This window comes from Phasianus colchicus, chromosome 7 (genome assembly GCF_987193195.1).
Source record: "Phasianus colchicus chromosome 7, bPhaCol1.hap1.1, whole genome shotgun sequence".
NCBI lineage: Eukaryota > Metazoa > Chordata > Aves > Galliformes > Phasianidae > Phasianus > Phasianus colchicus.
Window position 1 is genome coordinate 12708980 of NC_143442.1, and position 25726 is coordinate 12734705.

The 25726-nt window shown below is 37.1% G+C and overlaps 1 protein-coding gene across 2 annotated transcripts in view; it reads left to right on the forward strand.

Annotated features, from left to right (window-relative positions):
* The window catches only part of CNTNAP5 (contactin associated protein family member 5), a 253462-nt gene that overhangs the window by 206004 nt on the left and 21732 nt on the right, over positions 1-25726 (forward strand). For both annotated transcript variants that reach the window (XM_090143720.1, XM_090143721.1), the window contains exons 15-20: positions 2893-3049; positions 10829-10956; positions 11131-11301; positions 13353-13571; positions 20359-20598; positions 22094-22318. In XM_090143720.1, the coding sequence (XP_089999846.1) occupies positions 2893-3049; positions 10829-10956; positions 11131-11301; positions 13353-13571; positions 20359-20598; positions 22094-22318 (1140 nt within the window). The remainder of the gene's footprint in view (positions 1-2892; positions 3050-10828; positions 10957-11130; positions 11302-13352; positions 13572-20358; positions 20599-22093; positions 22319-25726) is intronic.

Here is a 25726-nt window from a genome sequence, read left to right on the forward strand (position 1 = left end):
CTTTTATTTATTCCGTATGGTTTTACTTCATTGTTTGGGTTTTGGGTTGTTTTTGGTTTTTTTTTTTTGTTTTTTTTTTTTTTTTTGTTTTAACTGAATACTATGTTATTGGGTACAATTTATGCAAATAATGAAAAATTAATAACATTTGATTTTAAGTGGACTTTTTGCCTTAGATATTTTAGGTGGAATTCTACAGACTTATGCAACCATTATTTGTTTCTTGGACAATTTTAATGACCCTTGATTAATGTTACTGGCCTAAGTCAGAGGCTTCATCATTACAGAAATAAAATTGTTTTATTTAGAGGTGGAGAAGAATTGGTAATTGAAAAAAAAAAAAAAAAAAAATCATACCAGAATGACAGAATGAAAGATGTAACAAATTTACAGACTTAAAAGAAAGAACCTTAGTGAACAATTATTGACCAAGCCCAGTCTCAACACCAGGTGCCCTCCAGTATAGAATAACGTAAAATTTCTAGGAAGAATTTAAGGATTGATTGATTGGTGGTGTTAGTGAAATATTACGTTGTGTCAGCATTACAAGTACATAGCATACAGTATGTCTCAGTAATCCCTAAACGCTTCCCATATTGCTTTGAGTCCCACAGATTTAAGAGCTTTGCTTGAATAGCTCAATAATTTCTCGTGTTGTACTATAAACAGATGGAAGAGAGTTTTGAAGAAACTGGGCATAATTTTCCTTAATAGTACAATTGATCTCAAAGGGACCAGTTAGGGAGAAAGAATTTTCTCATCTTCTCTAAAGGGCAACATAATTGTGCCTAATAAATAGAATTTTTGAGAAGATTTTGGTTTGGTCTGTTCCCTTGACAAACTAAGACTGTTCCTGATAGTTGAATTCCATGTTTTTTAGCATTATATTTAATTTAGTTTTAAATGACTTAGACTGTGGTACTTCTACAACTCTCTCGCTCTATATGATAAATCTGTATATGTTTGCTTGATATTGCTTGATAAAACATAACAGAAATTGAAAGATGCTAGGAAACTGTTAATACTTTATTACTGTGATTGATTGCTTATTTTACTGTTATGCAAAGGTATATAATGATTTCTGCCAAAAGAATCTAAGAAACAGGTTGAATTTGGTTAATGAATACTATTATTTGCTTATAGTCTGAAAGGCTTGTCTTTATCTAAGTATTTTTTTTTTCCAAAACAGGCACTTTTGAAATTAAATTAAACACGTCTATATAAAGGCCTATTTCAACTGCTAGACAAATAAGTCTCTCATTCAGTACAGGTTACTATTCCAAGCTTTATCAAGTAATTTCCCAATAATACAGTAAACTCCTGTTTCACTGGCAACAATGATCTATTTATTCAGCAACAGCTGAAGAGAAAAGAATAAAAACATTCTTTGTGTTGACAGTAATATGAAACAGAAAATAATTGTGCACATTTTTGTATGATGATTCCTTAGATGTTCTAGAATTATGGTTTTGTAATGAGTATCACTGCATATTGGTCAGAATCTTCTTGTTTAATTGTTTGTATCATGAGAATGGAGTTACTTCCTATTTGTATTTTCCTTTTTCCGTGAGTTTGCAATTCAGTAGTCTAAGCTTGGAAGGAAAACAAATATGAATTAATTTTACCATGTGATTCTAAAACTCATTTTAATTAGTCTCTTACAATCTACTGTTAACCTTGATTGCATTTCATATTTTACACTTTCTTGCTTTGTATAATGAGGAATGCTGCCTACTAATAATGTTAGTAGAGCAGAAGAACATACTGATACATTTTTCTACATTAGATTTGCATTTTATTTTTGGAAGTGCCTCTGATCAGAAAGCCTTGCTATTGCAGTTTTGCTAAATTTTACCATCTACCTGTACATGTAATTCATTACATTTCTTGATTTAAGGATTAAGAAGTCAATGAAAAAGTTATCTAGGCTGGAAGAAAAAGTCAGTTTTAGAAAAATGTTAATCTGAGGATTTAATTGTATCTGAATCTGCTTGATGTATCTATTAATATTGGATGTTTGATGCATAAGAAATTATGAAATTTAAACAAAAACTATTTTCGTTTATATAAATACATAGATCTTAGAGCTCCTGTAGATAGAAAATAATTTCATAGAGATAATTCATAAGTAGGGAAATCTTTTTCCACTCTTATCTCCTACTTGAGTCCTTAATCCAGAATGTTTGAATGTCTCACAGAGCTTAGCGTTAGCAAATTTCACCCTTGGAAAGCATATTAAAATCCCAAGTCCTGATCCACTAGAAACTGATAAATTTTTTGTTCTAGTTTCAAGAGGAGCTGAATTAAGTTCATAGTAATAGGTGAGATTTTGTGTTATTTCAAAAGATTTTTGCGCCTTATATATGATTGTAATGTAAAAATCCCATTCTAAGAGCTGGAATTTACTTCACAACCGGCCAGTTTTGCAAGAAGTCTTTGATCAATACAGGGTGGGTCAAGACAGCTGTGTAGTGTGATTTCATGTTAGAATTGCTCTCAGACTCCTTCAGTGATGAGGTCTCTGCTCTAGCATCATGCAAACTCTCTGGATAGAGCTGATGCAGACAGTGATGTTGGGATTGCATGTCAAAAATCCTTACAGCTGAAATGCACCAAAATTCTCAGGGTCAATCGGCACGTAAGCCTTGTGAGGAAAACATCTGTTCCTCAAATGAAACAGTATCTCCATAAAGCTACTCTTTTCCCAACACATATTCATTAAAATAGAATTTGGGCAAAGTTTACAGTTTGTTATTTCTAAAGTTTGCATCTTTTCTTTCAATATTATTTAACATGTCCTCTTCCATTCTCTTTCTCATTCTTAAGAGAATCAAATTTGCTTATCAAGTTCTTTCTTTCTCTTTTTTTCTTCTTTCTGTACCTTTCATCCAGATGGAATACCATTTGCTTGGTGGGTTGGACGTGCCAATGAAAAGCATCTTTACTGGGGAGGATCACTTCCGGGCATTCAGCAGTGTGCATGTGGACTGGAAGAAAGTTGTCTGGATATGAGATATTTTTGCAACTGTGACGCAGATAGAGAAGAATGGTAATAATTTTCACATGTGTGTGGTATAGTGTCTGTGCAACAACTGGGGGTAGGAAGCAGGGCAAGAAGGATTAAATCTGCTTTTCTAAGTCTGGGGAAATCTGAATGGTTTGAGTATAAACAAATGAGAAGGAAAGTCGAATTAGAATTTGGATTCTGATTTCAACTTAATTTTCTTCTTTGAACCAATGACATGATATCCGGTTAAAGAAGGTTTCTGGGATGGTTGTCCTCAAAAAAAAAAAAAAAAAAAAAAAAAAAAGTTGCTAAATGTCAATTCCAGGGTTTTAATTTCTTTGAAAGTTTCCAGTGATTCATTCACAGCACTGCATGGATAAAAGCTATAGGAGGTTGGTGTGTGATTATGTATGACAGCAGAAGTTTCAGGCATAGACTGCAAAATTCAGGTACAAACAGTCAAAGAACAAGAAATCTGTACTATCTAAAGATCTTGTATTTTTCTTATAAAACAGCGTATCTGTATATTCCTTAATTTTCTTTTACGTTGAGTTCCAAGCTTTTTAAAGTCAATGGAAAGGCTTCTGTAGGTTATGCTTCAGTCTCCATAAGAAGTTTTAGACTTATGACATCAACACTCAAAGCCTTCCTTGGGTTTAGAGCTTTCTTGTGCCCAGATGTTTCAAACCAACAAACAAAAAAAAGTCAGAAATGGCTTGTCATTTTTAGTGTTAGGCTTTTTTTGTTACTCACTATGTGGCATTTGCAATAAGGCCTCATTTCCAGACAATGTGCTTATTCATCTGGACGTCTTATATTCCCAGAGTTACTGTTCAGTGTCAAAAATCATAGTTGTAGAAGCTCTTTGTGTAAATATTGGTTTATGAATATGATTTGTATCAGTTTGTTTAGATAGGCTTCATTGTGCATGTTGATCTATCTTTTCTTTAATGTTTGGTTACCAAAAACACTTCAGTGAGGTTTGTACATGAGTATCAAAAGCAGCTGATTTTACTGGTTCCTGGCTGTGTCATCCATGTTTTTCTTTATTTGGTGAGCTGCTGTTCTAGACTGTACTGTGGTGGCAGTCTGAGATTGCAGGACAGTGCACCATCTGTGCACAAGATCATAGTAGCTGATGCTAGGTGAAGGCTAGATGCAGTTTTATAGCATTTCTCCTAAGAAATGAAGCCTAAGGAAGTTATGCTGGATGTGTTTATCCCCCCATAATGATTTTGAACAGGCAAAGACTTTTCAAACAAATTTAACAGAGGAGCAGAAATTACATATTCTATGAAAATGTATGCCAGGTTAAGGGGAAAAAGACATTTAAAATCCACAAGAAAGAAGTTAAGGAACAATAAGCCTATACTTAGATACTCACGTTAGATTTTGGAAAAACCCTCATGAGACAAGGATGTTACATGTCATGGTTCATTATTTTGATTGCTCACAGAGTTTCCCATCTCTCCTAGTTTCTTGATGATATCAGGACACACGTAGATATTTCCTTAGCTAAACTACCTACTGTTTGTTTGGGGGTACAGATGTGTTTTGTTGGGTTTCTTTTTTTTTTCTTTTTTAAATCCGTTAGAAGTCTGGTTATCTGTTGGATGGTATTCGAAGTTGCATGTTGCTTGTTTAAAACCTAGAAATCCCAAGATCTTTACAAAAAGTTTCTAAACATTATAAATTTCATGCCTTTTGAAGAGTACTTTTCTGTTTCTCTGCTTGAACACTGACCTCCTGATATATAATGAACATTTGAATCTGAAACCTGCTGAGATTTGAACTTAACCTGCTATACATTATCTTAGAAGGAACAAGTAGTAGATGTACTTATTTGCCTTAGCATGAAATAAAATGAGTGCTACAGAGTGGAAAACCAGAAAATCATTTTAGCTCTTTTTAGATAAATCAGGCTGCTCAGGGTTGCTCAGAGGTAGAAATTCACCAGAATGGCTGAAGCATCCTTCTGAGGCTGAGAAGGCTGAAGACTTTGTTTCCTTAGTCTGTCCTGGTGCAGAAGGACCTACAAATTTCTCAGAGCAGCAAAAGAAACAGAAAATTAGAAAACAAGTCTGAAAGAAGTCCTGAGCCAGGTGTTTGGCAGAACACACTATGCACTTCTAGTCATGCTGACTTTTAAATGATACCTGAGCCCAGCTGCTAACTCAGGTCTCCTGCTTTATGTTAGTCTCCCTGGAATTATGCAGCCAGATGAACAGGAACGTTAATGCATTATATATGGGAAGGCTTTTGCATTTTTTTCCTTTTTAATTTAAATCATTTTAGTGAAAAGTACGTTTTTCCATCTAGATCCTCATTTCTTTCCATACTGCTTCCGAATTCCAGTATGATGACAGCTAATTCTGTCACTGCAGAACACTAGAGCAGTGTTATGGTATTTTACTAGAGAATGAGAGACCACCTCTGCCGGGGGAGCAGAGGCACAAACTGGTACCCTGACCCCAAGTAAGGGATCGGGAAGATGCTAAATGTGACCATTCTGTAGCTTATGCATACCTTCAAACAAGAGAGTCCTGACTATTGAAAGCTCTTGCTAGTGGATGGGAAAATTCACTGACATCCAGTGGCTCCAACATGAAGTTAAAAACTAGTCCAAAAAATATATTCTTTTGCTCTATCCCCTTCCCAGCACTGAGAATAGTTAGTTGTTGAAACAAGTTATGTATGGGTGAGATGGTTTTGCCATTGCTTCAAGTGTTTCCCTTGAAAGTGACTAGCTTCCTAAAAGCTATGGACTATTTTAAAAAGAAGGCGTGTTCTTGGTGCAGGCATTACGTGGGGAAAGGTGTTAAACTGATCTAAGGAATAAAGCATTTATGAAAAGCATGGAGGGTTGTGCTATCTTCAGTCCATTTCAGAGATCCTTTAGATCCTTAACTTTCCCACACTGTCTTTCATCTCAAGCAAGATTCTCTTGCTTTGGCAATAAAAGTCTTGCTGCTTACCAAGCCTTTCATTTAAATGGGAGGAATCTTTTTCATGCCATGTTGCCGCATTACTGTTCGGAAGTCTGCTACTTGGATTCTGGACACTGAGACCATTTTTGACTTCAAATGCAACCATTTGATTGAAGGCAATCATCAAACTAGATCTATTTCTTGCCGACTGTGTTCATTGGCAAACCTAGTGAATTTGGGGAACTTTATCGCTTTTTTCTTTGTACAGAAAGAATTGTATCTCTGGAAGTCTTTTGTACAGGAAGTTCAGGTGTCTCAGAAGAGTGTGGTGAGTGAGCACTTCGTGATTTTGACCAATAATGAATTGGTCAACTTTTACTTAATTTTCTAGTCTTAAATTTCAAATTTCAGAGGTCCCCTATGTAGAAATTTATACAATATACTGGTATAGAAATATCTTGCTCTTATACCTTCTAGAGCAGACATCTTCACTGGGAAACTAAGCCTTGAGTCTTCACATTTCCAAAAGAACACATATTCATCATGCTTTGTATTTGTATAGAGCCGTGCCAGAACTGGGATGCTAAAACTGGAAGGGCTAAGGAGAACAGGACAAAGAAACTCAGCTGCTGATGAGCTTGGTTTTGAGGGGTTTTGTTTGCTTATTCGCTATCCTGTGCTGACTCCCCTGCCGCAGAAGCAGGGTAGGCAGGGGAGTCAGCATAGAACACTGCATACAGGCTCATAAATAAACTCTGACAGACATGACCCAGCCTGTATAGAGCTGTCTTGGATATCTGCCTTCATGGCTGCATTTGTCAACAAAGTAGAAAAGCTGCCTGTGGAGAGCTGACTGTAGCAGGCCCCTTGAGGTGATAGGAATCAGTTCATTATTATCATTACCAAAATCTCTATTCCTGTTTTCTAATTCCAGGAGCAACTGCATTTTGTCTTCACTAGTTACACATGCTCTCGTCTGCTGCTGTTCTTTATTTAATGGCCTTTTATGTTATTTTACTCAAAAAAAAAGCATTCTGGATGCATCAGATAGGAAAGATAGTAACTAAAATTTATTCCTTTGCATTACTAATGATCTGTCCCACACAACATTCAAACCTTGCTCTGAGGGAAGCCTGTTTTTCTCGCTCATTCGTAATCTTGTTCATTGACATCTGCTGCTGATAGTATTCTTTTTCCCAAATGCGCTCTATTCATGAAAATCTGTCCTGAATATCTGAGCTAGTGAGGCTCAGACCCCACCAGAGTTTTCATTACTGTACAAAAAGATAACGTACCGATAGGGGGTCGTATAAGAAGAAATTACATTTAGTGGCACCGCTGCTCTGCCATCTGTTTGAAAAAAATAGGGAAACAGCTACTTTGAGGTTACCAATTTATGATGGTTTATGCTGTGTGATACCACAGAATGGGAACTTTTGGAGTACCCTTTTATTAGTACACAGGAAAAAGAAAAATACTATCAAAACAGTTATTCATCGTTTACAAGTAGGGCTACCTGTTCTATGATTGAAAGTATCCAGATGCTGCACTCTCATTTTTGGTATTGCTGCATTTGCAATGAATATACTTTTTCTTTCATGTGAAGAAAATTTGATTAACCTTTCTCATAGCTTACTGAAGAAGTCCTTTGCATTTTTAAGTGTATGAGAAGTGTTAAAATGCACATATGTAAAATCTAGCTTGGGGAACAAACACAAAAATAATGAATCTAATGAGGTTTTGTTTTTGTTTAAAATAATTTGTGTACATATGGTCCTTCAGATGCTTTCTATTCCAATGACAGCACCTTTTCCTTGAAAACTGAAGTAGTTTAAAGGGAATCCCCACACCCTCTTCAGTCAAAAATCAAAATGTTTTGTCCAAACCCTGGAATTTTTGTTGTGCCTACAGGAAATTATTGTACAGGTACACAAAGCTCTCTTGCTCCTCTCTCAGACGTAATAGGCTATCTTTGAGAGGCTGCCATGATGCACCACTTAAAGAGAAGAGGAATCATGATACTTCATAAGAAATTGAGTTTGAAATAAGTTTACCTTAAAGAAGGCAGAGAATTAAGACACTCCAGCTGCAGCTCCCATAAGACACTTCAGAGTGTCTTCAAATCTCTGTTTTGACTGCTTTAACAGAAACTTGCTAGGTGCTGAATTTTGCCCAAAACTTCATTACTCACTATGAAATAATGATAATAATAATAGTAGTTATTTTGTTTCCATTACTAAAGCATTCTCTAAAGGTTATAATGTTTCTGATAGACTTTATTTCAGTGTCTGCTTATATGACAAATAAGTATTCTTCCATAAGTCTTATTTTCCATGTCTGAGAGAGTAAAATACATAAAATGTGCTTTTCAAGCTTCCAGAGGAACTTGATTGAGTTTCCAAGACGTTACCATAAAAGTGATGATCTTTATTAGTTATAGAATATTTTTCTTTCTCACATTTGAGCTGTGCTGCTGGAGTTCTTGCTAACATTGGTATATAACTAGCGAAAATTCTGAGTCATAAAGTACAATATAAAAGAACTTCATGCAATATAACAGAATATCTAATAAGCAATACAGTTCTCAGAGATGTGGAATAGATATCTTTAAAATGTCACAATTTTCTTGGTTTTTTCCTTTTTTTTCTTTTTTTTTTTTGGAATCTTCAGCAGTAGCTGCAGGAAGACGGTGATTTTTACTGCAATACCGATCACTGCTAGTCAAAATTTTACATTATTTTTTGAATTGAAATGAATTTGCAGGAATATCCCATGAATGTCTGGTGAAAAATCTTTTTATTTTTTAATGTAAATGCCAGCTAAGTTATTCCTGTGTATACTGCATATTTTATGTGCTCTTTCTGTGCATCTTTCTGCCTTTCTTTCATTCATTCTGCCTACTCTTCTTTCTTCCATGCACTCAAAAACCTCATTTAATCACCCTCCTAAGAAATACAGATCAGCTTTTGTTACAACTGTTTCACAATCTGTTGAGAGCATTTGTATTAGCTTTCAAAGGTTGATGCAGTAAGCTATATGGGAATGTTTATGATAGATCATACTGGAGAGATTTAGAGACCATGTATTTTTGATTCATATGTGGTACATTTCTGTGTTAGTCTTTATTGAATGCATCGCTCTGCCTTCAATAGAGTGGGAGTTTCATCTTTCTGCACTTTGTAATTAACTGGATATCAGACATCACCTGAAGCAAGAAAAAAATGTTGAGTTCAGAGAAAGTACTTTTCCTTTGGAATTACAAGACAATTAACTGTGCTGCATGCAGTTAGAAACAATGAAAGACAAATGAAATATTTACAGCCTTTATCAAAGAGATGAAAATGCCCCTACTATTTCTTGTAACATTAATCAGAATAGGGTACTTAGCAAAGTAAACACCTGAGGTTGTGTGTCACAGCACAGCTGTGTTTTTCATTTTGATTGTTTCTTTGCTGAAATGCCATCTCTTCCCACAGCTGGAACCATAAGGAGGGGTATGTTTGTGGATGGTGGCATTCTGAGCCACATAAAGCCAGACTGGGAACCTGTCTATGGTGTCAGACTCCTCAGCAATGGTTTCACTGAAGAAGGGAAAGCTATTTCCTGAAGCTTTCTTTCTTAATTGTGTAAAAGAGCAGTGGCTGTAAGTTTGGAATTACTGTTATCTTGTATCTGGTCACTGTTGCCGTGCCCATGTGCACCATGTCGTCTTAGACCAGTGAGCTTATGGGTGAGAGCAGGCCCTGCATACAGGTTGTTTGGATCTGCAGAGCTGCGGTTCCTTTTTCTCCAAAACTACAGAGATCTGGTTCAGTGGTCTGACAAGTCTATGTGCCCAGATTCACAGCAGACTTCATGCCTGAGCAAAAGAGCTGAGAGAAGAAAAGCTCATCACTGCGGAGATGAGATGTAATCGCACTTGTCTTTCTATGATCAATGGATAGGAAAATATCTCCAGAGGGTATTTCAGCTCTGGTAAGGTTGGGTTTCAGGTGCCTGAGGGACTCGATGAAGTTCATGAAGAGGGGTGGAATGAATGCTCATCTGTACACAGAGCCAAAACTACTGAATCATTTCAGGGACCAGAGGGCTGCCATGAAATGTCATGCTTCATTCTGAGGACAGTGGTTTCCCCAGGACTCTCAGACTAAACAGAAAATAATCTTCCCATCCTCTTCCTTTTTAACAGCCATGCGTAGGTTACAGCTGAGCAATAAACGCTGCTGAAACAAACAAAAGGCTGTTGTTGGGTGTTACAGTAAATTAGCCTTTATTGTTTCAGTTGCTGAACAAAAATTTCACAGGTGTGTACTCACTCTACCAATTCAACCACTTTCATAGTGTGCTGAGTCAATTGTGTGCTAGCTGTCCTGAAGCTGGATCGGATGTAGTCTGGCTGCCCATGCTAACAGCTTGCTGCAGCTGGTATCCCATGTCCCCCTGCTGCTAGGACAAACCATAAAGCCAGCAAAAGTGCCGTTATCTGTCTCTGGCTAACTTAACAGAAATGCATATTGAGCTTATATCACATCACAACAAATTCATCCTGCTGAGGAAACCCACTAGGGTCTGTTTTACATTTATGTCCATCACACAGAAGGACAGCACTCTGCATCCGCTTTACCATCATTCTGCACAGCTAGAACACAGCTAGAGTTTATACCAGAGAGATCACATGTCAAAATGCAGCAACTTCACAGGGTCTGCACTGTGTACGAGCAAAGAGCACAACTGTGCACGTACGTATCTTAAGCAATGGGTGCTGGTCACAAGTCTTCTTGGTAAATCTGCAAATACGTTTTAAGTAAGCATCTTTCAAATATTGCCTTCTGTGAAGAATGTTGGGCATCTGTCTGTGCTTAATGTCTCTTTTTGTTTGTTTATTATAATCCAGGACAAATGATACCGGCCTCCTTGCTTTCAAAGACCATTTGCCTGTAACTCAGATAGTGATCACTGACACAAACAGATCAAATTCTGAGGCTGCTTGGAAAATCGGTCCTTTGCGTTGCTATGGAGACAGTGAGTACTAGCTCTTCTCAATTTCCATAGGTGCAGAATGTTCCTATTTTTGTGTTTTCTTTTATTTTTTTTTTTTTTAAACATATTTATCTGATGAAAGACATCTTTCCACATGCAGCTCACAGCTGCTGTCCTGTGCCAATTAACTATAGAGAAAGGGGGTTGTGTTTACAGGGCAGTTCTGGAACGCCGCTTCCTTCAACACAGAGGCTTCCTACCTGCACTTCCCCACCTTCCATGCTGAGGTCAGCGCAGACATCTCCTTCTTCTTCAAAACTACATCTCTCTCTGGGGTATTCTTGGAAAACCTTGGGATGAAAGACTTCATACGAGTTGAAATAAGATGTAAGTTTCACGATGGAGAAATTACGATTTGTTTCCCAGTTCAGCAGGAGTAGAGAACTGAGAAGGACATTTTTTCTTTTATCTTGGGGCAGTTGGAAGAGATTGGAGGGGATGAGACATAAAGACTCATTGATCTAGACTTACCTCCTCCTGTCAGAGTTTCCTATATAACCTTGGTTAGTTCATATCACCTTGTGATTCACTTAATCTTTCCTAAACAGAGAAGTGATTACATTTATACGATTTTTCCCCATTTTAGCTCATTAGAGGAAGAACTACTTGGTAGATATGCTGTAGACTGTAATTTTATTTGAGAGATGAAAAATTTAATACGTGTAACTCTTATGGTTAATTTTATTTCTGTGTCAGTGATATATGCAGTACAATGCAACCTCAGTGTTTCAGAGGAATTAGATGTGTAGGGTACAGTCCTATGAGAGCATATGAAATACATGGTGCTAGCATGGAGTAAGTCATTTGCAGCAGTCATTCGTAATGGGCCTTGAATGCTTCAAAATCTATTAAGTGACTGCAGTATGACTGCAGCTTAATGTGTAAAAGAGACGAGCGAGTAGGAAACATATTTAGTGAGTAGATTTACCTCATTCCAGTTCTGATTACTTCAGATTTTTATTAATGGCAAAGGGGAACTGTGGTTTTGACATGAAATATTACTTCTGTATTCCAAATTCTGTCAAACTTAGGAAAAACAAAATGAGTGCTATGCATTTAATAATATGCTTATAATAACCCCAACATAAAATTTAATATAACAGGGCCCAAAGGCCCTTTGATTCATCAAACCAATGATAAATGTCATATTGCGTTATCACAAGGTAATGAGGTATGATTTAATGCTAACTGCGCATATAAGTCCTATTTGGATGTACTTTGGTGTACTGCATTTTATTTGCAGGGATATGGAAGGAAAAATGGCATTTTGGTATCAAATATGACAAATACTATGAGTTACTGAAAGAATTGTTTAGTGAAAGCTTTAGTGTACATGTTAAACCTGTGCTTCCCCAAAAATGAGTTATTTAAAAGTTGGGGAAATACTTTCCTCCTATTCTTCTCATTAGTAGTTTTATGTTGTGTTTCTTGCTGCCAAATGGAATTTGCAACCTAAAGGCCTCGTATCAAGGAAGCTCCACAGACCAGCTGCTTTGAAAGGAAATGGCCTTTTAGCAGATGCAGGGGCTCAGAATAGATCTTTGTCTATCCCTATGGAGTGTTTCCTATCTTAACTGTCTAAGAAGTGGCTTCCAAAACCAGACCTATCCAATTTGTGGAGCTTGAAATAACAGGTTTTTATGAATTTTTGGTCCTCAGCCTTCTGATTATTGTGCAGTCTGTGGACTTGATTCTTATTCTTTCTGATGTATTCAGCATTTTAGGAAGAGGGAAAAATAATAAAACAAGAATGTTAAGGAGTTCTGGCGCCCATTCAGGTGGCTTGCAGCGGAGTGAGATAACACTCCTCCTTATGACTGTTATTTTTCGTGTTACTACTCTGTTTCTAGAATCCTTGCTGTCTCTGGACACCAATTAGTGATTTTTTAATCTGTACCTCCTTGCTCCTTGGGTCAGGCTGATTCATGCAAACAAATGCTCGAGGTTCTCTCTTACCATATACAGCCAAATTTTGTTCTTATTAAGTACATGTATTTTGAATATTTAGTCAGAAAGAGCTCCTTCATCCTTTCCACCATATTAGCATTATTTGTTCAAAAGCTTTTTGTGACTTTAGTACAGAATTTGACACTTTTGCTTCCAAAAGAGAACAAATTACAATTTCTGGTGCAGCACGATTGTTCTGGTAAGAAACAAACAAACAAACAAAAACAATGGATATCTGCAGCTAAGCATTGTCACAACAGAGATCAAATAGTGAGGCCGCGGATTCACATTTACGTATAAGCTGCTGGGTAGGACGTGGAAGGTAAATAATGATAAAAGCTAATGGACCCTATATTTATGTAGGATTTCTTGAGGTCAAAAGCACTATTTAATTCAGACCATCACTTTCTCTTTGTCTCTGTTTACTCCAGCCCCCAAAGAGATCACCTTTTCCATAGATGTTGGAAATGGCCCCACAGAAGCAACCGTGCAATCTCCCACACCCCTAAATGACAATCAGTGGCACTATGTCCGAGCAGAGCGGAACCTCAAGCAAACCAGTCTCCAGGTGGACAACCTCCCCAAGAAGGTTCTGGAGGCACCTGCAGAGGGGCACTTTCGGTTGCAGCTCAACAGCCAATTATTTGTAGGTACGAGTCATTTAAGAGCTTTGGCAGGTGTATGCAATATTTCTATGTTCATACTTTGGTAATGCTGCTATTGTGTAGCTGAGCTCAGGTGTGGTGAACTAATTCTGCTGCCTCCTCTTTCCCTCCAGCGCAGACTACATAAAGCAAACCCAAACTACTATCTACACTAAGCACTTAACAAAGGATTCACTCTTTCCTCTCCTACATTACTGATTGTGTAATTTACTGTAGGAAATGTGATCCATCTTTTGTGATGAAATGCAAAAGACATGCATTCAAGGAGGTTACTGTGGGATTGCAGAGGGTTGTCTTTTTATTCAAAATAAATATTCAAACGCTACTTTTCTGAGTAGTTCGCACTGTGATGGGAGTGAGTTGCAATCCGTTTCTTATTCAGGGTCACGCAGATAATTACAGATTCTTTCCTTAAAACAGATTCTCGTATTTGACTGAAATGCTGTACTAAGTGTCAATCTACCAATTAGTTTTAATGAAATTTACCTGTGTATGCACATGCTTTGAATTAAGAAGATTTTGAGGCATTTAAGTTAGCTATAGTGTATACGTGCAATCATTACTGAGCTATGAATAAAGGAAAGAGTTTGTTAATAAATATATATACAGTTACACCAATGGCTTTCCCTCATAGCAGTTGATTCAAATGTTCTCCAATAACACTTGGCTGAAGAACTCACTTATTATCCATTAAGACTCACAGAGCAATGCTTCTGCTTTCAAGTGAGAGACAAAGTCTGGAAACACTGAGGATGAAAAGCTAAACACCTTAGAAACACCAGAGAAATTTAGCCAGGGTACTGTTTGCAAACAGAAAACTTAGGAGTATTTATTGTGTGGACAGAATTTTGCAAAATTTGGTATACTTCTTTGTGAAGGAGTAAAAATGAAGGTATTATCATAAGTCATTATCAGAATGTGACCTAGCTGCTTCCTATCTCACATCTGGAAAGCAGTTTCTGCCTATAAGCTTTCTTCTCTGCAGAATGAGCAGATTACTTGAACCAACTTCATGGGTGACTTTAATGTGACATAATCATTGAATTGCATCATGGAAATCTGGGGTAGTTAAGGACACCAATAAATTTAAGAAATGTACCGGCAGAAACTTTTATCAGCAAAGACAAATGCAAAGCCCTGTACCTGGAGCAAAAATGTCATTCATCCAAACAAGCTGGGGATTGATGGGATGGGTAGCCACTGTCCAAAAAAGGTCCTGTTGGTCTTGGTAGTTAAGTGAATTTTACAGTGTGCCCTTGCAGAAGTGAAGACTGACCACAGGCTGGACCAGTGAACAAAGATGTAGCCCACAGGCTGCAGCAAAAGAAGGAAAATAATGATCTTCACAATGAGAGCATCGCAGCACTGAAGCAGAGAGATTGTGGGATCTCCATCCTCAGAAACGATCAAAACTTTATTGGAAAAGGCCCTGAGCAAACATGATCTAACAATGAATATAGCTGGGTTTTGAAGAAGAGGTTGGACTAGTTGATTTCCAGCAGTGGCTTCCATCCCAACCTGTTTTCCCTGATTTTACTTAATATTAAAAACACTTTACAATAAACTCTAGGTCATAGTTACTTGTCAGCTGAGGGATGAAAACTTCTCACTGTGCAGTAATTTGATTGCATTCAGTTATCCATCTACGCTTTTACTGAACTCTGAACAAAAAGATTCAGTAAAAACTGATGCTTTTAAGAATTAAATGCTGGCCTTTAAATCTACCACAGAAAGCCATAATGAAGGTCAAAACTGTCTGTAACCATCTGAGTTTTTCTAAGCGCGAACAGAAGAGATGGAAACCTGAACAGTCTTTTGATTCTAACATTGTCCCCAGGTGCTTCAGGGAAAGGTGGCAGAAGTCCAACAATGCACAGATGTGGAGTCATTTGTCTCTACTGAAGGTCTCATTCCAGTCTCTAATAGAAAGCAACTGATTTAATACCTGAACCACGGCAGCAGAATTTTATCTCATCTGAAAAATAAATACATAAACAACACTTATTTTATTTAAAAGGAGAGAAGCAGCAACACATAATGTTACTCTTCTCTCCCCCCCTTAACTTCCTATAACAACGTTTGTTTCTGCAGCATTATGCATACTAAGAGTGATTAAGGAGTTTCCACAATTAGTATGCACATTCTTAATTAATAATCTAACTGACGTGTTTTGCTGTCTTAAAAATGTTCCAAATATACTTTAATCTCCTTGTTTCCATAGTAGAGTTAGCTACTCATTAAGATATAACCTCTTTTTTTTTTTCTTGATTCTTCTCCAGAATCAATTCATACATCTTGTAAATCTCATAAATAAAGCTCAATGCCAAGAATTAATTCAGTTTATTTATCTTTTGGAAGGATTTATTGATCCTTTGAGTGAAGAAACTATATTAGTATCATGTAGCATTATGATGATTGAATGGAGACCCACTGTAGCATTCAAACTATGGTCATTTTCACATTGCTTGAGAGCCATCGGCATATGTATAGTATACGTGTGTCAGTTTTGTCTCTATTTATTTGGCAAAGTCATATACAGTAGATCGCACGTATAAGATAAATTTGGGTTTTTGTAAAATATGACTAATGGGGCAACTGGCATCTAATATAAATTTAAATGAGTTCTGCTAATCTGGATCAGCTAATTCTGCATCAAGCGTTTCTACCTGTCTTCTGACCAAGCTGTTTAATTCATTTCGCTCAGATTTTTCATCTTAATCCGAGAATCAAATACCTTTAAGATCATGTATAACTGAATGATTTTGCTCCTTGGGTTTTGTGTTCATGGTGGTTTTATTTTGTTTTAAAGTTGGCCTGAAGAACAAGCCAACTTTCATACTTTCTGTGATTTATTGTGAAGAAAGTTGAACAGAAGCCTTCTCCAGAAATCTTAAAAGAGCTGTCAGTTGTAGGCAGCCTTAGAGGTGCGCTTCATATACTTCTGATTCGGTGATACTGAAGTTCTGAGCAAGTTAATTGGCCTTTAAATATTTCCTAAGGATTGGAGTTAAGAAGGCCTGGCTTTCCTTGGAAGTGTATGTTGAGATTGACCAACTTTGGTATTTTGGGAGATTTAGGGTTTGCTGAAGATTTTCCAATGACTAAGCACATAAAAAGATTTCTCTTTTATGTGTGTTAGGCTCTTTTATGTCTTGTAAGGGCTGAATTCACACTTTAGTCTTACTGAGCGGAGATTGTAATGCCATTTCTTATTTGCCTTGCTACCAGTTTTTGTGAATTATGGGAGAACATTATATTCTCTCAGTTAAATTTGGAAAAGGGATTTAAAAAGACTGGATTCAGAGATAAAAATAAACCACGTGTGTGTAAGTAAGAAACTAAATTAAAAAAATTCAAATCACAACAATGGTCCAGTCCTGGATGGAGGAAATACTGATTGTGAGTTAATGCAAAGATGTGTCCTGAACACTGAAAGATATGAGCTTCAGTTGTCTCAGAGGGATGCTGACTGTATTTAGACAGTGAGTTCAGCGTTGCTACATCGTGATTGCTCTAGCAGAGAAATTCAGATCCCTAGAGACTACAGGCTGAATCTAGGAATTTCACTGTGATTTATGTCTATGCTAATTTTGAGCTGTGCTTGTTCTTCAACTTCTGCCTGCCTGGGACACTGCTAGGCTAAAAATCAATTTCCAACTTGCTCTTGTGTACTTCCGTATAACTATTGGTGTTTAATATTCTCAAACTGCAATTTGATGGTGTAGCTCTGAATGCCACTCATGTCTTACTGATAAAGAACTGACATTGCATATCTTAGATTCACAATGCCGCCTGCTAGAAAGTTTTCTCGCTCACTTAAAGGCCTTGAGTTGCACAAAGTAGCCATAACTCGTTATGTGCATGCTAATACAGCCACAGATATTTCCATTTTAGAGCTTATACAGCATTACAGGTTGAGAAGTTCACACCAATTTTACACTGCCTGGAAAGATGCACTCACGTTGTGGATTTTGTTTACCCAAGGCCTCTTATATAGATTAGTACTGTATAAAAAAAATTGTTTCAGATCCATACGCCCATACTACTCTGTTTTTACAAAAATGCTAGAATTCAGACGTCACTTCTTTTCATACCATCTGTTCTCCATCTAGGTCTTTCCTGACACCGTTCGTTGCTCAGATATGGACTTAAATCAGCATTCTTGACTATTTTGCATTTTGCCAGGCTGGCATCTTCCCTGCGTATCTGTCTTTGGGATGTGTTCCCCCTTAGGGGAACAGAACCTAAGCATTTGCTCCAGCTGAGCATGTCAGCATGCCACATACCATGTGCAAGAAATCATCAATGCCTGACATTATTATCATTCCACTGCAACAATGATTTCTTTCACATGTCATTCAAAATAAACCATAGAAAATGGGCTCTTCCTTTCTGGACTTACCTGGACTCGAAATGGAACAGCACAAATCTAATCTCTCTCTTCCTCTCACCCATAGCAACATAATATGACTAGGTTCAAATTCACAATTCTTTTTTTTATTCTATCACTTCCTATAAAAGTCAGACTATATTCTATACAGTTTGAGTATATTAAATTATAATTTCTTTCAGTTAAAGGAAAACAGTTATGCATAGTCATTAAAAGTAGATTCAACAAAATTTGTACAATTAACTGATTTATTGTGTAGTTAATTCTCAAGGCACTTGTGTATTTATCTAGAAAGCTTTTTTTCTATGGCTGGTCTTGTTAAAATAATTTAGAATAAAAACAGTCTGCTTAAGGCTAGCACTGGAACACTTTGAGTATGTGAAAGGCTTCTGAGATAGCTGTGTGTGTGCAAAGTGAAAGGAGAAATGAATTTCCATTGCAGTATATTGAGGATTACTTAAAATCAAACAAGTTGAAATGTTAAAGCGGTCTAAAGGAGTTGGAAACCCATTTCTCACCTTTTTTCAGAGATTATTTGGAATCTAACTGCTTCATACTGCTAATCCACAGCAACAGGTTGGATATCCTTGTACCTGGTTATATTTCTTCCGTTAAATTTAAAAAATGACCGTACAGAGAGCAAATCCCAAAGAAGTTTACAGGCTATATAATGTCAGCTTGATCAAATTATGTGCAGCAGTGGGCCAGTTTGGCACAAGACTTGATCTGAATGGAAAGGCTAAAATCCTTCCTTTCAGTGGACCAATGGACTGTCACTCTTGCCATTTAAAATGAGGGACATCTTTTTGGATAGTGCATTGTTATTTATCCTTATAATATCTGTGGTTATTTCCTGTGCAAAAGAAAACTGAGTAGCCAATAACTTTAAAGAAAGAAATAATATTCCTTTTTATGAGGACATTACTAAAAATTTTGTGTGATGTGTTTGGTTTTGAAACAAAATCTCAAAAGAAAAGGGTCACGTGTGCATAATACAGCAAATGCAAAAAAAGGCCCTGTTGTTATCTTCAGGGGTCCTTTAACATAAGTGAACTAACATTTGTTCATCTGGAGAGAGTAATCGACTAAAGAAGATTTTGAACATATTTGTTTCACTGTAAAGGGTACCATAAACTTAGTGTAAAGTAAATCTGTCTCACACATGCACACATCTAGAATTTAGTTATTCTAATTCAGATCCAGTATTTCAGCTATTAGCGTAACAGATAGAAAAATATGTCAGAATAATATGGCATAACAATAGGGTTTCGGTGAGATTGCTTTTCAGACTGCTATTTCATTCTCATCGTTCGCAGAAGTCTGGCTTTAATTAAACAATTTATGAGAGAACAGATGCTCTTCTGCAAGGACTCATCAAAAGATCTATTATCTCATGCATTTTGATATAGAACAAACTTCTATAGAAGAAGAATTTGGAAAGATAACTTTTCATATTTTTTGCTTAGTTACTGGTGCATCACTGACAAAACTAGCATTTCAGAACTACGAGTGCTATTAACTCTTTGGCCAGAGTTTGATTTCATAGTAGCAATCAAAATTGCAGTGAATTCAGAATAAAGCATTGGCAATTGCCAAACAAAGCCTACAATAATAAAGATGTTGATATTTTCAGTCTATCATCAGTAATTATAATCTTTGTGAGAGACCATCTCTTAAGGCAAACTGTTTTCATTGTTAGCAGTGCAGTGATAAGAACGTAGCCTGTCGAGACTAGACCAAGCTCTTGCTGAAATCTGTACATCTTTATTCTTCATGAGGAGATGCAGTTGTGTTTCACAGTTGTAATAAATTGCAACTGTAACCCAAACTCACATTTCTTGTCTACAACAAACATTCACATGCAACATTGGGTTGATCAGTCATGCATAAATTCTGTCTCTAAAGTCATTTCCCTTCAGCCAGCAAATCTGGTGTTGAACACGATTCATCCGTGCTATCTGGGCTCATCAGCATGTGTAACTCATCTGCTGTTGGGATTTGGGCGTTATTTGTACTATGGCAAGAAATAAAAAAAATAGTTTGGGATTCTCATGTATTAAATGATATGCAGGCATATGATAAAGAAGCGTTTTACCAAATGAATTTGTAATTTAAATACCTAACAGGGTGGTAGGTAAGGCAGAAAAGAATTGCAGCTAGAACCTTACACACAGCTTTAGTCCTTTCTTAAAGTAAGAGATTCTTAGTTTCTTGGGCTGTCAATACATTCATCTTTTGCTACAATATGCACTGATGCGTAATAGGTAATATTTTAAAGTTCTGGGGATTCCTGTTTGTACCTCTGTATTTGTATCTTCAGGGCTTTGATTATTTTGTGGGTCGTTCAATTAATGCATTTGATTTTTTTCTTCTCTGTTTCAGGAGGAACAGCTTCCAGACAAAAGGGCTTTTTGGGATGCATTCGATCTCTGCATTTAAATGGACAGAAACTTGACCTTGAAGAAAGAGCTAAAATGACTCCTGGTGTTAAACCTGGATGTCCAGGGCACTGCAGTAGTTATGGTAATCTGTGCCATAATGGAGGAAAATGCGTGGAGAAGTACAATGGGTATTCTTGTGATTGCACTGGCTCAGCCTACGAAGGGCCCTACTGCAAGGAAGGTAGGCAAAGAGCTTAGATCTGAAGTCTTTAGTGGTTTCTGAATGTCTGTAACACAATATCACCCGCATCAGCTTGTTGTCCACCGTACTACAAGAGGATGTTCTAATATGAGCTTTCCTCTGAGCATTAAGTGTTTACGTTAAGTGGACTTGAATTCCTCCACTTGATGACTTTAGTACTCAGAAATTAAAATAGTGCTAGTCTTACTGTTATTTAAATTATCAACAGTATTATGCTATGACTCCTCTATTCGGTTGCGTATAACATGGTCCAGACTTTTACAAACAGGGCTGAAAGTTTCCTTGACAGTTCTCTGCCCATGTCTGAATGTTTCATTTGCTTTAAAATTTCATCTGGTTTTGTCCACCTTAAGAAAATGATAAGATCTTTACAGAGATCTAAGCAATGGTGTGACAAAAAGGGGGAGTCTTTATGTTTGTCATAATCCCTGTCTCAACCCATCTAAACTTGGCCACGAGAAGAGTTATCAAAAATAAATCCAGTTCAGGAAAGAAACTGATTTGTATGGTTCACTTTCTGAGGATCATGTCCATACTGTACCTGTTTGCTGACTTTAAGGAGACATTGCCAACACCTGAAAAAGGAGCAGGGCAAATAAAGTGCGTCCAATTTTGATAGCGTGCTCCTGGAGAAAAGAAGAAACTACCCAAATCCCCGCTTAATAGCAACAAATTGTAAGGCTAGTATTTTAATTTCCGTGACTGTCCCTCATCTTACAAGTGTGACAGGTTGACTAAGTGGATCACATCATCTCCTAGTGTAAACTGACTTAGTTATACTGAAGTCCATGGAACTGTGCCCACTTCCATGAGTTGAAGATTTGACACCAATGTCATGAGATGCATACCAAATAACCGTGTAGTATCCTGTTAGGAGCTGCTGTAGAGGTAGATCTGCTTTACTGGAAAACAGCTGTTGTCACTTGCATGTGTCTTGTGGCCAAATTATGTTGTGTGTTGTGAAAACACAATGTGAGTTCTTGCGTTCTGAGCATCTAATGGCAGGTGTTTCTCTTGGAGCTGCTGCTCTCCCTCAGTGACTTTCTTTGAATTAATGTGTTGCTTTAATGATTATTTTGCTTAAAAAGAAGACCGGAAAGGACAATTGTGTCATTGTCTTTTCTGTGGGGGGAAGATCGAGAATATTGCCTAGCAAATTAACTGTCAGAAGATGATAAAACTAATGATTTATTTGACTAACAAACTTTTTGGGCCGTTTGTACAGCAATGATTCAAGCACTATAATAGTTGAATATATATGCCTGCCTGTATATATTGCCCTTCTCTGTGTCAAACATACAGCCTGTGAGGAAGGGCTTTCTGCTCGTCCAAATGAAGGAATGGTTATATCAGCCAGGTCAAGAACATTTTGCAGCGTTCTCTTTCTGAGACAACCAGTTTGTGTGCACACCTGTCTGAAATGCCTGAAAATGCAGTAGCTGAAACTGTTCCTTTGGTTTATATATTCTTTCAGAGGTTTCTGCTTTATTTGAAGCTGGCACTTCTATTACCTATATTTTCCAAGAACCTTATCCTGTCACAAAAAACACAAGCACTTCAAGTTCTGCCATTTATGCGGATGCCATCATGTCCAAGGAAAATATTGCATTTAGCTTTCTTACGGCACATGCTCCAAGCCTTCTGCTGTACATCAACACCTACTTCCATGAATATTTGGCTGTGATTCTCTCCAAGAATGGTAAGTACTCTTGATTCGCTCCCATAGTGAGACCGTGTGAACCGTGTTTTTTTGGGAGAATGCTATCTGCAACTTTATCAGCTTTGTGGTATTCAGCTTATGCAAATAGCCATCAGTCTTGTTTACATCGTTTAATTTGGCATTCGATGCTACACTTGCCTAATTGATCTTTGAATAATCACATTGTTGGGGCTTAAAATGCGCTTTGATTCCCATTTGGCAAGACTGTACAATGGCAATTCCTTGCTATTTATTCCACAGTGAGATCCATTAGATCTCCAAGATAAGGGAATGAGAAATTCCATGGCCGTACAACAACACTTGGTGCCGAAATATATTATCATTTGCATTCTTTCTTTCCTTGTTTATTGCTCTTTATTGCATTGTTTCAATGGAATATGGCCAGTATCTGTGAATATTAAAGCCAGAGAATGTCTAGATCTTCTAGATTCACAGTCAAGAACACAAGGTGTAACGTCATTAGTTGTTAAAAGGTACACAGTAGACTCTCTGAAAAGATGTGAAGATTTTAGGGCATAGACCTTACGTATTCTCAGTATGGAATCTGGCTCCCGAGTTCTCACAGTGCATTCAGGAAACTCAATCCAGCCACACATTATCCTACTCAAAGGAGGATGTTTGAATTATTCAAGAGATATCAGGCACTGGAACAGTGGAAATGATGAGTGAGCTTATTGGTGAGTCACCAACCTGTGGCAGAAATAGAAAGTTTATGCTACGTGTTTGAATATGCACATTTGACTGAATGACCCAGTCCACAATGAAACTTTACAAATTCCATAATAGCTGGGGTTTCAAATACCATCAGCTTAAAGTGTAAAGGGGAAAACAAACAAACAAAAAAAAAAACAACCTTTCACCTTTTATTCTCTGTATGGACTTTGCTGTAGCTTATCTTCTGGTTATGTAACACGACCAGTATTTGAGCTGGCATGGGATGAACATCCAAATGTTCTGGACCCATCTCCCGCTTCGCTCTCAGAGGCAAGCGTCAATGTTCATGATTCTTAGATATATGAATATCCCAGTGTGTAGGTTCACGGTTGGGGAGGTTAGTCCCTGCTGAGGTGAAACCTTGGTATCTGCTTCTCAGTTGCATTGGGGTCTCTTTATTCCAATCAGGCAATCAAAAAATAGCCTTAAAGTGAATGAAAAAGTAATATTTGTTCAGATCACTGTAACATAGTATAAAATAACCTTAGAAACATGAGCCAATTGCAGTTTACTGATTAAATACTACCAACTGCAAACTGCAGTTGTGAGGTCTCTGTTCTGGAGTTTGGAACTCTCTGATGGTGGTTGGGAAAGGAGCTGGGATCAGAACACTGAGATCTCTCTCAACAGCTCAGTAAGATCATAGATTTTACAGTAAGTCCTGCATTTTGGCAGCTGCACCATTTGCAGATCTCCTCTTTGGTTCAGATGCAGATTCTCAGCACTTCCTTAAATTAGGTGGAGCAGCTCTCAGCACGCTCAGAATCAGGAGTCAATTTAGACAGCAGGCCTTTCTCATCTCTGTACCTCTCTCTAATCACTTGTAAAATGAAGATAACATTAGTTTAAAGGGTTGGTGAGCACGTAGGTTCCAAAATCCTGAACTATAAAATATAGCACTGTGCTCAAAGAATTATTAGGATAAGTAGGTGACCTCGATTATGTCCTGAAAGTCTATTTCAGAGTTGCTCTGTGGCTGCTTCTGTGTCTTTCTGTCAAGACAGTCATTTTAGTCACGTATATTCTCTGCATGTTGTCGCTAATTTAGTAATTTTTTAAAAAATCTCATATCCTCTTTTTTCAGTCATGTTGGAATTGAAATTATTCCAATGAAAATAATGTTAAGATATGGTACTCTTCCTTCCTCCAAGAGGTTTATCCTTGCCATAAAGTTACTAGACTATGAATAATAATGTCCTTTGTAGCATTAAAAGTGAGTGCAATTCCTTCTCTCTTACTGGCTCATTTTCAGGGTATTTGCTGAGCCTGGCAGTGTATAGCTGGACCTAGGTGGGCCTGTACTGGATAACCAATAGTTACATAAATGTTACTCTCCTGATGAAATAGACATTCTGATTCAAATACGAGTAGTAGTGTTCATTGCCATAATCCTAAGACTCTTTCTACTTGTTAAGAAACTATATGTCTATGTATATATTTTAATGCTTCACAAGCTAACATTTCAAAGTATTTTTCAAGCTATGACTGAGATGTCCTGTTAGTTCCCTTTTCTATTATCCATAAAATAACCGCAAATTAGTAGTTAATAAAAATAACAATGAGAAAAACATTCCTGGTATTTTAAGCTTCTCATGTTAAATTATTAACATAAAAGAAGTAAAATTAACTGTGAGAGTTGGTTATGTTTGGACAGTATCGAAAGGGGCTTGTGTGAAAATGAACTTGTGTAGACAGCTTGTATAGTCAGGTGTGAAATATTCCCTGTAAAATCAATTGGCTTCAGTAAAATTAATAAATAATCACATTTAACCCCAAGGCAGTTTCCAGTGTCAGTCTGTAAAGGAGGTCGTATCATTAGAACTTACACCGGAATTACAGTTGTAAAATGATTCACTTAGAGTTATCCATTAGGTCAGTTTCATATTTAGGAATGGAAATAAAATATCCTCATTCTCGGTCAATGCTTTATGCATGCGACACGTTGTCGGTCAGGCAGAAGGCCCTTCCTGTGTCTCGATGTCATAGAGGACAGGTGCTCAGAAGGAGGTAAAGGTACAACTGATGTTGGGTACCACCATGTGTCAGTTTACAAACTGCCATTCTGGGTCTATACAGATGACCTCTTTCTCTAAAATTAGATGCTCTGTAGCACCTGGAAACTAATATTTATAGAAGCAATTCCCCCCCAGAAACGTATCTACATCACATTATTGTTCTTGTCTCATCTGGACAATTCATACCATAAAATCTTATGGGCAAGTTTTCAAAAGTTGGTGTTTTTAAAGGTGACTCAGTAGAGATTCTTTCTGCCATTAGTTTTTGGTCTTCTGAATCACACATGCTCCTTTGAAAATATGCTCAATAACGTAGCGTTGTCTTCTCCTCTCTGGTTCTATCTATTATATCCATGGATTTTTAAATTATATGTATGTATAAATGAATGTATGTTGTATACAGATGCATACATATTATTAACTTCCAGCCATTTTGAAGAGGACTTTTACTAGCATTTTTTTTTTTTGGAGGATATATGCCCTTGAACACCTGTATTTTTAACACTGATTAATCAAAAGATTAGAATCAAATAGTGAGGAATCTGGTTTAATTAATTAGCAGGAAGAAATATATTCATACTTCACAAAGCTGTGCTCTTTTATGAGCAGTGCCACAAGGTCATGTGCTTTGAGATCTTTCACACTTGAGAAGCGTCTG